Source organism: Labrus mixtus, chromosome 15 (assembly GCF_963584025.1).
Source record: "Labrus mixtus chromosome 15, fLabMix1.1, whole genome shotgun sequence".
Taxonomy (NCBI): Eukaryota; Metazoa; Chordata; class Actinopteri; order Labriformes; family Labridae; genus Labrus; species Labrus mixtus.
The window spans coordinates 14,618,008-14,632,384 of NC_083626.1; the positions used below are offsets into that span (position 1 = coordinate 14,618,008).

The window sequence follows — 14,377 nt, forward strand, 5'->3', positions numbered from 1 at the left end:
GCATTCTGTAATTCTTCCTAACCCTGTTTTCATATTTTCAAACAGGTATTGTTTTTTTTCCTCAGATTCTTCAGAGGAGACACTCATCCACAGTAACTCATCAAATACAAAGGCCGCTCTGATTCTTTTTTTTTTTCATTATCTGACAGCGAGGCGTGCTTCACATTCCATACTGTAACATAATATATTGAAAAATATCAAACAAGAATTCATGTAAAAACCTACAACTCCGATTGTCTATGCCATTTCATGAAAATAACCTTTATTCATTGGGACATTTTGCTTCTGGAGACACATTTATTGTCCAAACAGCCGCTGTATGACACAGTTACTGACAAATATAAAACAGTTTGTGCTCTCTCTGGATTTAAAATCAACATGTATATATACAAAACAGAGTTTGATGGCATTTAATCTAGAGATATATAATAAGCACATGTTTCAAAAAGATATAAATATACACAGTATTTGATCAAACTATTCAGTGCACCTTAAATGTATCTGTTTTTCAAACAACAAACAGAAACTAAATAAATATGACTATGGTAATGTTCCAGCATATATGACAAGAAGGATCAGAACAATTCATAAACAATATAATTCATGTCTGTCATTTACAGCTTTATAGACAGAACCTTTCATTTTGTTTGACACTTTTTTTTAAACCAAATCAACGTTTAGTTTGTGTACTTGAATGAAGCCCTTTGCAACCTCGCCTGAAATAAGTCCAACAACTTTGAAACGACTGGTAACACTGTGAAGTAATCGTATTGTTATGCATAACAAGGTGCTACAACAGGCTACTGCTTCTTTGAAACACTGCTGTACAGTAGAGTCTGGGCCAAAAACTGAGAGCCGAGAGACAGAAAGTCTGATTAAGTAACAACCTGAAGTCCTCTTCCCGTTTTAGTCCCGCACACCTCGTCTGATGACTCGTCTGCCCTCCTGCTTCATACCCACACAGTGGTGCTGTTTTCCTGAGGTTTTTCCTGCAGCAGACAAAAGCAGGCTCATCATTTGATCATTTAGTAGTCGTCATTTCAAACCAAATCAACGTCTCGTTTGCATATTAAGTGTGTTTTTTTTGGGGCTCACCTTCTGCTGTTGAATATACATCACAGCATCGTGAACTGTGACAAAGATGTGCTGAGGGCTCATGAAGTTCATTAGACCACTCGATGTGAGGATCTTTAAGACGCTTTCTAAGAGGACAGAAAGCAACAATCACTTTATGCAAACTGAGAACAAAGGAGCTAAAAGCATTCAGACAATATTTATTTTGAAACTCTACCATTGCAGTTTGCAAGATAAACGTGAACTCCAACTTTCTGGCATTCAGTGCACATCTGCAATAAAAAAGACAGAAAGAAAGGATACATGCATAAATGAAGAGATATTTGATGTGCACATTTGACATCACATTTGCACGACGTCCTGCTTTTGAAGACTTGCCTGGGTAAAGAGTCGTGCTCCAGCAACATCAACAAAAATCACACTGCTGCAATCGATTAGTACTGCCTGAACATCGCTCTCAGAGGTTTCTAGAGAAAAGACAAAGGGATACTGAGTGTGGACTTTTGCTTGACTGTTTGATTTTAATGGCCGATTTAATGAGGTTTGTCTCAGGTTTGTAGAACCTCATTAGTCCATGCAAGTATATTCATATTTAATAGCACCCACACTTTTTTTTAACCACTTACCAGATTTAAAGAACTCGTTTTCTGAAGAAAAGGATGTGTTTGCAATGCAGCTCTCCTAAATAACGATGGAGAGAGATAAAGTAAATAAAAGCATAAATAAGACCCTGATATGACATTGGATTTTACAGTGTGAAGAGTGTATTCTGACTCTTCTCATCCAGAGATAGCAGAAGTCCTACCACAGTGTTGACAGTGGCCTCTCTCTCCCGTTTCTCCAGGGCTTTCCTGGCCTTCTCCCGGTTGCGGATCTTCTCTGGCGTCAGGCCCAGCAGCCTGCTTATCTCCTCTCTGAAGAAGCTGCGGTTGCCATAGTAAATGGGCCCGTTGTAAGTCAGGATCTTTACTCCTGGAACCTCATAGCACTGAAAGGAAAAACAGGATCGTCTCAACTTCAGTCTGGGACGTTCTGTATCGTCTCTGGGATTAGGATAAATATTTTAGGTTTCTCATCAAATCCTCAAAGCGTCTTTAATGTGTGTTTTCATGCATTTACATAACTTAATGTGTAAGCTTTGAGCAGAAAAAGCATCTCCTCACCTTGCTGTGATTCTCCACTGGTCTGTAAATTTCTGTGTTGCTGGCCCGACCAAGCACAGAACAACCAGCCCTGTTGAATCATGAGACATTAGTATTCGTTTAACCCACAGCAACATATAAATAACATAGCCTGGCAGGTATGAGGTGATTTTCTGCATCTCTGTGCTGGAAGCTCCAATGTAGATTTAAACCTCTCCCTTTATTTCTGCAGCTGAATCATTCCTATGAGACACACTTTTACAGATTTCTTGTTGCATAGCTTCTTAAGTTCATGTTTAAATATTCTGATGTGCATACAACGACTTCAAAAGAGAATTAGGCCACAGCAGGTTTTTAAAATTGTATTTATGCTGAGTGTATAGAAAGTACAGCATACCTCTGTGTGCGGCAGATGACAGTCATCATAGAGAAAACTACCCCAATGGCGAGGCCGAGGTCCACGTTCAGTATCACTACAGACAGCCAGGTTACAACCCAAACCATCTACACAGAGACAGTGATGTATTTCCATGTCACGATAAAAAAAAACAATTAACAATAGAAGAATTACCATGTGGTTGATTCTAGATATTAGATAACAAAGGTGAATATACTATGTGGATTAACCAATCACATGCTCTTACAAAGTCCATCTTGCTGACTTTCCACAGCTCAGGTAAGTCCTGGAACTGCAGGAACATCTGCCTGAGGCTGGTCACATTGATGCATGCCAGCACTGCCTGGGGAGAGAAAAAGAAGGATGAAATGAGTGCTCTCTCTTTTATATTTTTTCTGTAACACATACAAACACACATTTAAACACACCTTGGGTAGGAAGTAGAACAGTGGTCCAATCAGCAGCAGGACGATCAGAACAACCAGACTGGTGAACAAGCCGGAGAGCTACAGGAATACACGACACACATTTTTTATTTTAACTACTGGGGATAGATGCCAGAAAGGCAATAACAAGAACAATCTTTCACATGTTGTTGCTATTCTATGAAATGATATGTTTGATCTGATAATGGAACAGATCAGCTTTTCCATGAAGCTACAGAAAACCTACTGGTAATTGGACAAGTGGAAAATAAATTCCCTCCAAACACCCTTATTTTATTTTAATCTGTTTATTTTAGTTGTATCAACCTGTTCATATTTCTACGCATTTTTTTTCTTTACTGAATAACACTCCCATCATCTGTTTTTATGTTCCACAATTTGACTGTTTTAGCAGAAAAGTCTGATCACTCAGGAAGTTGTCTTAGAAATGATTCAAAATGTAATTGTTAACACTTTTTTCTTCTGTACTTGGAGCACTTTCTGCTCTGACAAAATTGAAGTACTGTTTTTAAAATCAAATCTAAAACAAATGGGTGTAAATGCTCTTTTAGGTTTTAAGTAGTTACAACCCACATTCAGATGGATACCAGTTTATAAAAACCCATATCTGTTGTTTTGGCTAAATGAACCTCGGGTATAATGTTGTGCATTCCATGTAAACACTGTTAATGATTCTGGATGTATAAAAAGCAGTTTACATGTTGATCACAAAGAGCCTCCCTGTGGCCTGTGAGTGTGACACAAGAGATGATGAAGAGAAGGAAGTGTCTAAAGGATGAATGAACACTACCTGTGTGAATCCACCAGCACTCTCCAGAATGTTAGTGGTGGCTAACGTGGCTGAGCTGGGGAAGCAGGTGAAAAAAGACGACACTGTGTTGGAGACACCATGAGCCAGGAGCTCCTGAAACAAAAATGCAGGTTCAAAACAACAAGGTAACATTTGTATGTATACAACATCCTTATATGTAGCTGTGACATTCATATACTCTACCTGGTTGGGGTGTATGGAGTAACCATGTTTGTCTGCATAGATCATCGCCAGTGAGACTGACACAGCGTAACCAACAAACGTGATGGCTATTGTGTCTCCTGCAATGTCAGGGAAAGTGTGCAAGGATGGCATCCGTGGGCTTGGGAATCTGGGAGAAGGAAAAGTAATCATTTAATACTACTGGAAGCTGCTTTAGTACTTTAATTATTTGTCTGTTCTTTAGATGTAAAAGATTACCCAGCTGGGATGTGGCCAACGATCTCAATGTCATAAGTAGAGTCCAGCGAAGAGGCATATGCTACACCTGTAGCAATGATCACCTGAAGAATGAAGTGCAAAATCATCAGTTATAGCATGCTGATTGTACTAGTATATTTTAATCCCAATGACTTACAGTGAGGATCTCCACAGGTATAGGTGTCCGCAGGCGCTGCCGGTAGCGCATGTTGATCTCTTTAACTGGCACCAGGACGGCCAAACACACCAAGGAGATAAGCAGCTCCGCCATGTTGGTGTGAGGGAGATTTTCCATCACTGACGCTAAAGTCTGAACACATGACTCAGTGAGATGTGTGCAAACAGCACTAAAAAACCCAAATAAAAGCATGTGAGCAGACAGAATATGATTGTGAAACATTAAATACCTTGAAGAGCGAGAATGTTCCAGTGTGGCGAGGGAGCCGCAGCCCCAGCATGTTTTGCAGCTGTGAGATGGTCACATGGAAGGCAGCAGCGCTGGTGAAAGCCTTCACTATTGGCTCGGACAGATAGGTGGAGAGGAATCCCAGCTGAAGGCCACACATACAGAGCTGAGGAGCAAGAGGTTAAATTATGATCTGTGTCAAGTTTTCATTTTATAACTTTGTGTTGAACCCATTTTTTTTTTTTATATCTATCCATCTTACCATAATAATTCCTGAGAGCAGTGCCACAGCCGAGGCCACTCCGATCCTCTGGCCCTCGAACTCTGCAGCTTCAGGGGAACTGGAGTTCATGTCTAGAGGAGAAGGAACCAGCTGCTCCACCACAGAGCCAGTCATCAGACTCACCACTGCAAAGGTACCTAAGAATAGACCCATCTTCTCAGCCACAGTAGAAAACACAGTAACACTTAACCAAAGCATGCACATAATGAGGTTGCCATTATCCATATAAGACAATACTGTAATATATCAATAAAATAGTAATGAGAAAAACATAGTTTGCTTTTCTCCTCCAGTACATACTGTAGGCTGTATGTTGAAATAAGTCTTACCTGTGGACACATGACGACCTGTTCCAAAAAACATATAGAGGACCACGGGGAAGAAGGAGGTGTACAGGCCAAATATTGGAGCTACAGAAGTTAGTAAAGCAAAGGCCATGCCTGTTTGAGAAAAAAAAACATGAATATAGACAGTTTATCAGTAAACACATACTCTGTGCTCAGGTAGCAAAACTTGTTTTTACATGCATTTATTAAGCCTCATTATTCTAACGCATGAAAATGATGATATATCATTATTAATCCACTCCATTACTGTACTTCACACATACAATTTGAACTTGTAATAGTCTACCTATTAAATTTCTTAATTTTCATTATTTATCTCTAGGATTTTATAAATAAGAATTCCTTGGTATAATAATATAAATTTGTATTATTATTATTATTATTATTATTATTTATGTATCTATTATTTATTCAGGGCTATTATTTCAGCTCTGGCTCAGTTAATTAAAACAAGAATTATTCATCGCAAAAAAAAGTAAAAACGACTGTAATTCTGATATGTTTAAGTACAAATTGTTGGATTTATGTTGGATTAATATTAATAATATTATCAGTACAGTCAAGCCCTGACGTAGGCCTATATGTCTCGTATGATAGGCCTTACTATTGAAAAAACAAAAGATTGATTTATTGACTATTTGATCTCCTTACCTTGCGGAATGTGAAGGATACCAACTGTCAGTCCCGCTATCGTGTCTCCTAAAATCCATTTCTTGAGTCTGTACCTCGGCAGCCAGCTGAAAATGGGGACTCTTTCCTTCAACAGGTGGAGGCATGCTCGCTTTGAACACCTGCACCCCCCGGTGATCTTCTCCCGCAGCCGCAAACTTCCACTCGTGTTATCATCGGTGCCGTAGGCCTGTTTGAAGCGGTCCTCCGTGTAAATATTCCTGTACACGGCCACAGAAGCGCTCATAGTGTTCCTGTAGAGGTGAGCTCTTGTAGACAGTAATGGTGTTGTCTGTTACAATACATTTATACCAGACTCTGCCCTGACCTCAAGAGCCATTGCGTTTTCCTGTCAGCCTCCCCTTAGCCAATGACATGGCTCCAAGCTCAGCCTGTTTTGTTACAGTGTTCAACAACTTTTCACATCTTTGTCCAGCCTCCAACATCATCAAGGTGTGCTGGTCCACTGTTTTTTTTTCCCCCTACAAAAATCCCCTGGGTCCTACTGCTGAAAGGATTTTCTTTCCACAGAAATTAGAAGGTCAGGCCTTTTCTAGAAATCCCTCCTTCCAAGAACACACACACACACCATCCATTACACTGCTCTGTCCGGCCTCCAGAGAACTGTGCGGGAGGTAGGACAAGCTCAGAGGAGGCACAATTAAGTCATACAATGTATACCACTGTGAACAGCCTACATAGATCAAAGTTGTATTGTGATGTTTGAGGTGTAACCCCAAACCGTGTCTGTTAGCAAGGAGTTCATTTCCGAGAAGGATGGATGTCTGTAATGGGTGGGCGTTTAAACCGTGTAGCCATAAGGAAAAAGAGTCTGGTACCCATGAGACTCCTGTGAAACTCAATCACACATGGCAGCCTGGTTCATGGATCAAACCACACCTTGACCACTCCATGAGTGACATGTTGTCCTTCATACTGAATTGAAGACAAGGTAGCTTTGGAAAAATACAAGATAAAATGTAACTTGAAAAGCTAAAACTCATATGATCAATCATCCAATTTAAGTTTATGTTTGAGGCAAGAGAGAATCACAGTCTAAAGATAGGTTCAGTCTGACTCAAGTGAATATAAAACTACAGAAAAGTATCATTTATCTCTATTGTAAGACAAGTCTCAGATGCTGTGAATGAACCTCTCCTCTCTCATGAAAGACATGAGTGCACACAAAGCCAAGTATTGTATGCTGCACAGGTCAAAACTCAAGTGATGATACAGCAAAGACGATAAAGCATCTACATTGCTTAGATAAATGTATTTTGTTGCTACATATGTCTTTATGAAGGGTTTGTCTTTGACCATGCAGCCAGGCAACATGAGTGCAACTATATATACATGGTTGTTCCAATTATACTTGTAGAATTACTACTAAATACTAGTCATTACGTACATTACTGTTATTATAAATGTAAAGACATTTTCTTACCTGTTTTGAAACCACTGGAGATGAGCAAGCGAGTAGAATCCTTGGAGGATCTTTTTATGAAAATCTCAGTTTGGAGGTTAAGCTGTATGTAAACTGTGTTTGTTGTTGGAGCCGGTCTAAAAAGAATTTCTGTCACCGTTGGGACAGACGACAAAGTCTGTCTGTCTGTCTGTCTGTCATGAAGAACACAATGCTGTTGATGCTTCTTTAACCATAGGGCCTTGTTGTTTCTCTGACTAATATAAATGAAGTCCTGCATGTTGTTATTCATTTATTTGTCCCACCAACTTAAATAGGCTCCCACTTTCTTTCAAATTAGCTCAGAATGACACCTGGCGCAAACGCATAAATATATTGTGAGAAAAGGTGACCAGGCTTGGAGAGTCAGATAGGGCTGTCACACTTGCAGAAAACTCCTGAAATCTCCTGATATTTGCAGAAGGAGCTGTATGTGTGAACGCAAAACAGCCACATTTTTGTGTTCGGACTTCACCCGGAGCTTCGCCTGCCAGAACCCTATTATTTTTCCCTCAGCTGGTCAGAGAGTGATGAGAACTCAGCAGGATAGTATCAGGAGAATTCCCCTCAAGCCAACGGGATGGGGGAGTGAAGTTATATCCTGTGACTGGAGTCTGTGCATAGAGTGTATGTACACATCTCCGTGCACATAATTAAACGGCTGCATTATATTTTCTGTTCGTCAGTATGTTGTTCTCCGCTCATTTTGTTGATAGTGCGATTCAGTTGAACTACACGTAGCACTGATATAAAGGAAAATATTCCCATTATAGTATCTTATAGCGGACTCTGTTGCTTCGTCCGCAAATTCCACGTCTTTTTTTTACATCACGTCTTACCTCAGGAGACGGGTGCCCCCCCCTCCTGTCTGACAGGGATAGTCTCCCGCTATGAGGAGTATATGTGAACAGCCAGGTCAGGAGAATATCCGGAGCAGTCCTCATATGTGAAAATGGCTAGAGACTGTGGAAAGAAAGAACACGTCTCCAAGTGAAATCCAACAGGTTACATCTTGAGGACCTCTAAAATCCCTTTTCAAAACACTTTTATGTCTTTTTTTATTCTTTTTGAAATGTTTCAGGGCTTTACGGCGCCTATACGACAGATTGGATACCCCATGCAATATGATATGATAAGGTGTTGAATATCTTAATGTATTGTATCAAATGTATTATTATGAAGTATTATGCAGTTCATCAGTGCAGCTTCAATGTCATTGATATGATTATTTTTTTCTAAATATAGCTTGTCACCTCATCAACTCAGATGAAGCCATAATAAGCAGGGGGTGTTTGGTAATACCACATACAGCGACAACGCTGGAGTCGGGTCAAATGATTTAACCCAATGTCTTCATTTCTTTCTTAATGACTATTAATACATTTAAAAATAGGAAAACAAGGGCTGATGTTGATGGGATGTTTTTTATTTCTTCATGTTGATGTTATACTGTCTGGAGCTAAATGGGGTGTAGATGAGAGTTTCAGTGATGTGTTACAAAGGTGAAGTGTTGGTTGCACCCCCCAAAGCGTGATGAGTCCCTGTTTGGCTAATGTTTTCACTAGAAGAAATAAACAGACATGCTAGCGAGAGTTGTTTTGATTCATACTCCATGAATTTGTGTGTCTCTACTGGAGAGGAGATGCAGTGATATAAGGAACTTTAAATGCCAGGAATGTGGGCCATTGTGTTGATCAGCTCCAGAGGATTTATGAACATACCGACGGCGCGGTGTGTCTGTGGGCTGTTTAAACAAGATATTAATCAGTGGTAAAAGGAACAATGAATGGAAAAGGATATGGAGTGTTAACCCCAAACTAGACGAAACCCTTCTGCTCCATCATAACACAGACAGACCCTTATGAATTTAAACAATGAGAATGTGAATACCTGAGTGGCATACCAAGCCGCAAAGTATGTGTCATTTATACAATCCAATGGGAATTCAGTTATCTCAAAAGCAACAACATGAACAGTATCAACAACTTATTGGACAAAATACAACTCAAGTGACCTTTTCAAAAGTCCAAACAAACAAACAATGTTTTAAATATAATGTCACAGTGATGTTGATTTCTATGAAGTGCAGTATTTTCTTGGAAGACAGGCAATTAGCTTGACTCATAAAAAATTAATGTTACAGTGTGTTTTTCAGGCCTGTAAAAACATACACTTCTATTGCAACCGCAGTTATGTCTTGCGGCACATCTCATATCTTGCTCTCCTGCTTGCATTAGCATTAATCACATTATAAAAATATCTCACCCACCCTGTCTCCTTCATGCTGAGTGAGTGTCCTGATCTTACAGGGTCTTTCTATTATTTTCGTCCAGGGAGAGGCTCCAGTCATTTTGTGGCCTATAGTTCCTGCTATTGTTCTTTATCTGCTTTATGGGATGCTTGTCCCGACCCCCCATGGCACGTTACTTTGCAAGTGACCTTGTCTATGAGCCTGACTGCTGGCCGCCGAAAAACTCTCCTTGTGTCTCCTCCTTACCTCTCCCATCCCTTTCCGTTTGTAGCTCTTCTCCATCAATTACAGCGTCTCGTCAGGCTGTCTGTATATGTACATTGTTGGACTTCATGAATCATGTTCCACTGAAGAATTCTTCCTGTATGCTCATGGATTTGTTGGAAATTTGTCTCAGAAGCCTTACAAAACATCTGCAGGGGTTAACAGGCAGGCACAACACAGGAATTTGTCTTACAGCCCTTTGATGTGTTGAAAAATAAATATTTTATGGTAGCCTGTCAGGCTCTATTATTTAGCCAGTACAATAATCAAACAATTGTTGCATTCTTTAGCCAGTGTCAAACACGTTTTGTTCTTGACTGTACATGTGATTATCCATATCTTGATTTCCTTGATCTTTGTCAGAGATGTAAGTAGATTTTCCCTCTGATGTTCACATTCGTATGCATCTGAGGCCATGATCATAAAGCCTGACGTCAATCTTTCTTTCATATATTACTTTTTCTTAAACTGTTGTTAACTTAGCTTGAGCCCCGTTCCTGATTTCCTTTTCACTCTTGATGAACATCTCCTGACCTGCACCACACCTACATCAGTCAAGTCCATTCATCAAACATCTGGGTCATCCATCTCCTGGGCGGGTGAGGCGGCCCCCGCCTACGTACTCAGGCTCCCCAAGGAAGTGTGTGTGCGCAAATGGAGCATCCTCCACAATTAGGTTTTATGTTCTCATTAAAGGAACAACAAAGACGATGTCTTAAGGGCGTAATGTATTTTAGCTTAAATTAAGCACGTGATCATACTGCCAGGTCTATTTGATGAAGTGGAAGGTGGATTATGTAAAGTCATCTGTTGGTGATGGGTGGTGCGCTTAAAAGAGTGCAATGACTGCTAGCTCTTTCACAGTGGAGACCAAACAAACCAAAACGGACAATAAAAAGGTCAACACCTTTCCTTAGCGGCCTGTCTATCATCTGAAGAGAACAAAAGGTGAGATGTGAATTCCCATCTGACCTTATTTTCTTAGCTGATAGTGCGCTGTCCTGTCCGTCACCTTTCATGATATGGAGCCATACATGAAACGAAACACACTTTTGTATTTACTCTCATGTGGAGTATTTCTGTAAAATGTACTATTTTTCTGCAGTTTTTTTTATTTTTTTTATCACTAACAGGGAAACAACTAGATTAACTGAATCATGTAGAGGGGCTGTTTTCAGAGGGTCAGTCTGCCTAAGGGATGTGTCACTTCCTCACCCATGCCAAAGCATTGTGCAGCTCAAGTACACAACTGCGACACAGCCTTGAACCACATTGAAAGAACCACTGCTGCATTGTCTGCTTCAACTCAACTCTTCTATCAACACGTGATTTGCTTACTACCCTCAGAGCACAACAGAACACAACAGAGAACCAGTGTTGTCTCTGAAGAACGTAGGAAACACCCTACTGTACATGATGGTTTATGTAACTAGTTTATGTGCAGTACAGAAGAAGAAATAGTCCCAGATGTACTGCACAAATAATAGCAGGATTGGAATAATAAGAAAGATCTACATCAGAAAATAATACATTTATTGTATGTACAGTTCAAGATGCACAGTGTCTCGGGTCTTAAATCTCTTGCTGTGAAATCAGACACAGTGGTGTGGTTGAAGGGAATGGGATTTTGCACTGTAGTGACTCCAGTATTTTATCTTGTGCGTGAGCCTCTGATGGAGTGCGTCCTTGAGAATCAGCAGTGCAGCCAGGTTCACCTCACACAGAGTTAAGGACTGGTACGTTGTTCTCATTGCCCAAACATGTTGACTAGACAACTTTTACTCGTCAAAATCATGGGCCTTTGTGTTGGTTACCATATGGATAAACTGAGCTATAGAGACCACAAGTGTGTTTTATATCTTGGTAATGGTAAATGGACTTGTCTGAGCGTGTATAGCGTTATTCTAGTCTTCTGGCTTTTACACTGCAGGTCACACTTACCCAGTCACACCACATTCACACACTGATGTAAAGTTTCTCATTCATTCACATGCCATGTTTTGCCCAAGGACACATCGGCATGTGGCTGCAGGAGCAGGGGATCTAACCCCCGTCTCTGGCTGTTGAGAGACGACCGGCTCTATCACTGATCCACAGCCACCCTTTGTAGCAACAAATTATGTAATAACTGGACAAAATGTAATACATTTTCTCTTCATTAGCATTTTTGTAATACATTTTTTACATGTCCCTGCATTTTGTATTAAATTATTACATATTGTGGTGGGTATGCAGTGCACTCATCTGTAAGCATGTGTCTAATGCATATTACAACGCAGGGTTGTGCAGTAATAAACTAATACTATCTTTTTGATCTGAGGCAGTATCATTCATGCTTGATTTTTGATTTTTTTTATATTGATATACTTTATTAATCCCAGAGGGAAATTCGGGTTTACACTCTGTTATTTATAGGGACATGCTTCTCACAAACATAGGCCCAAATCACACGCATGCACAAACAGGACTTGTGGACTTGTGGGAGGTGCCCTGGCTCCTCTCCAGCTACCAGACCAACTTCCATAGCTACTGCCGCCCCCAATGAAGGCATAGAAAGTATGTTGTTATAATGTAAATAGATTTTTATGAATGAAGACATCCTTTTTGGTTGGTCATTAAATTACATTTTACATTTTTCAATTTCAAGTGCAACATCCACATTTTTTAATAACCACTGCAATACCCATCAATCCATCCATGATCTATACTGCTTCTTCCCGTTCAGGGTCGCGCTATTTTGGCGCTAACCCCGGCTTTCATTGGGCGAGAGGCAGGGTTCACCCTGGACTGGATACCAGTCAATCACAGGTCTGACATATAGAGACAGACAACCAGCCACACTTTGTGGAATGTTTTTTTTTTTTTTTTTTGATTCTCGGGAATGAGTGGGTTTAGGGGAAAGCACATGGAATGATAATTATCCTGCAGCTTTGAATTGTTCAAACATCATCTAGATGGAGAGTTTTCTGATGTGTATAACGTGATTTCACTCTTCACTCTATTTATGTGCTCTGACACTTATTTATTATCCACTATGAATGTTAATATCAGTAAGTGTTAACCTAACAAGCATGTCTTTGGAGGAAGCCGGCGTACCCGGAGAGAACCCACGCATGCACGGGGAGAACATGCTAACTCTACAAAGAAATGCACTGTCTGACAGGGAATCGAACCAGGAATCTTCTCGCTCTGAGACAACAGCGCTAATCACTCCACTACTGTGCAGCCCAACCACAGAAATATGTAATACTTTGTCTCCATGTAGCCATTGGTTGCATATTAAAACATCAGTAGCATGTGTTTCATTGTGGTTGTGATTATACAATCAGTCTTCTTATAGAGTACTTTCATGAGAAAATGACTGAACATCAATAAAACCATTCAGGCATACTGCAGCACTGGATTTTGCTGTTCAGTTATTGGCGTCATCAGACTCCCTCTGCAGCACGTACCAGGCTGAAAGCAGCAGGGTGGAGGGCAGAGAGACGTGGACCCAGGACTGTACTGGTGTACCCTGCCAAACCCTCTTCCTGCTATGCTGTGCCATCACTCATGCACACACATCTGAGGCCAGACGAATCAAGGGGGACAAGAAAAAAGCTTTTGTTTTGAGTAACATTGTGCCCGATTATGTATATTTATAAAGAAATCATTGATTGATTGTTGTACAGTAGTTGGTAGAGTCTCTTTTCTAAACCCAGAGATTCACATACACAACATTCAAACAATCAGGCTCAAGTTGTACATATACGTTCTACTTAGAAGAAATGATTCAAAGGCATATTGACCTTGAAGCTGAGAGTCTCAAGATGCACAACACATCCAGAGCCGAATAAAATACTATACATCAGTGTCCGTATCAAAGACACTCCTGAGATAATATTTGTTTCTCAAGGAAGATCCTGTGAGGTGTACATGTGATCCCGGCTTGATTGTGTACCTTTCCCTCTCTTCCCAAATTCTCCTTCTTCCCTGTCCGCCACCACAGCTCTCTCCTCCCCTCTCCCTTTACCTCTCCATCACCTTTCCCTTGCTCACATCCAAACTCTTCCAGCATCAAAGGGCACCCATGGCTCCGGCTGGATGGCCACTAGCTTCTCATTTCCTCTCCTGTTCTCCAGCCATTCAGCGGTGGCGTGCTCCGTCAGGGCTGAGCAGACCCCAGGGAGTCCACCAGAAGCCTCGGCTAGGCGCTCACCGCCGCTTCCTGCTCATTTAAGAGAGCCCTCAGAATGGAGCGCCATTGTCCTGGCTGTTATCTGATGGCCCCACTCAACAGGCAGACAAAGCCAAAAGCCTGGGGCCCCCTCCCCACCACCTCAGTGGCTGTGTTGGGCTCTGATTTTTTTTTCTTATTGTTAGACATGTCAATAGTGTCAGAAAAGAGCTCTGCAAACACTGATAG

At 40.8% G+C, this 14,377-nt stretch overlaps 1 protein-coding gene across 1 annotated transcript; it reads right to left on the reverse strand.

Annotated features, from left to right (window-relative positions):
- Positions 1-233: 233 nt before the first annotated feature.
- slc26a10 (solute carrier family 26 member 10) lies at positions 234-6,379 on the reverse strand. The gene is made up of 18 exons (XM_061057650.1): positions 5,978-6,379; positions 5,309-5,419; positions 4,959-5,116; positions 4,698-4,862; positions 4,448-4,600; positions 4,291-4,373; positions 4,054-4,201; positions 3,850-3,963; positions 3,042-3,119; positions 2,861-2,956; positions 2,614-2,720; positions 2,238-2,307; positions 1,880-2,062; positions 1,701-1,755; positions 1,453-1,541; positions 1,292-1,346; positions 1,096-1,202; positions 234-989 (listed from the first exon to the last, which is right to left on the reverse strand). Exons 1-18 carry the CDS (start codon positions 6,240-6,242, stop codon positions 951-953), a joined length of 2,076 nt encoding a protein of 691 aa, XP_060913633.1. The 5' UTR covers positions 6,243-6,379; the 3' UTR covers positions 234-950.
- Between the last annotated feature and the right edge of the window lie 7,998 nt (positions 6,380-14,377).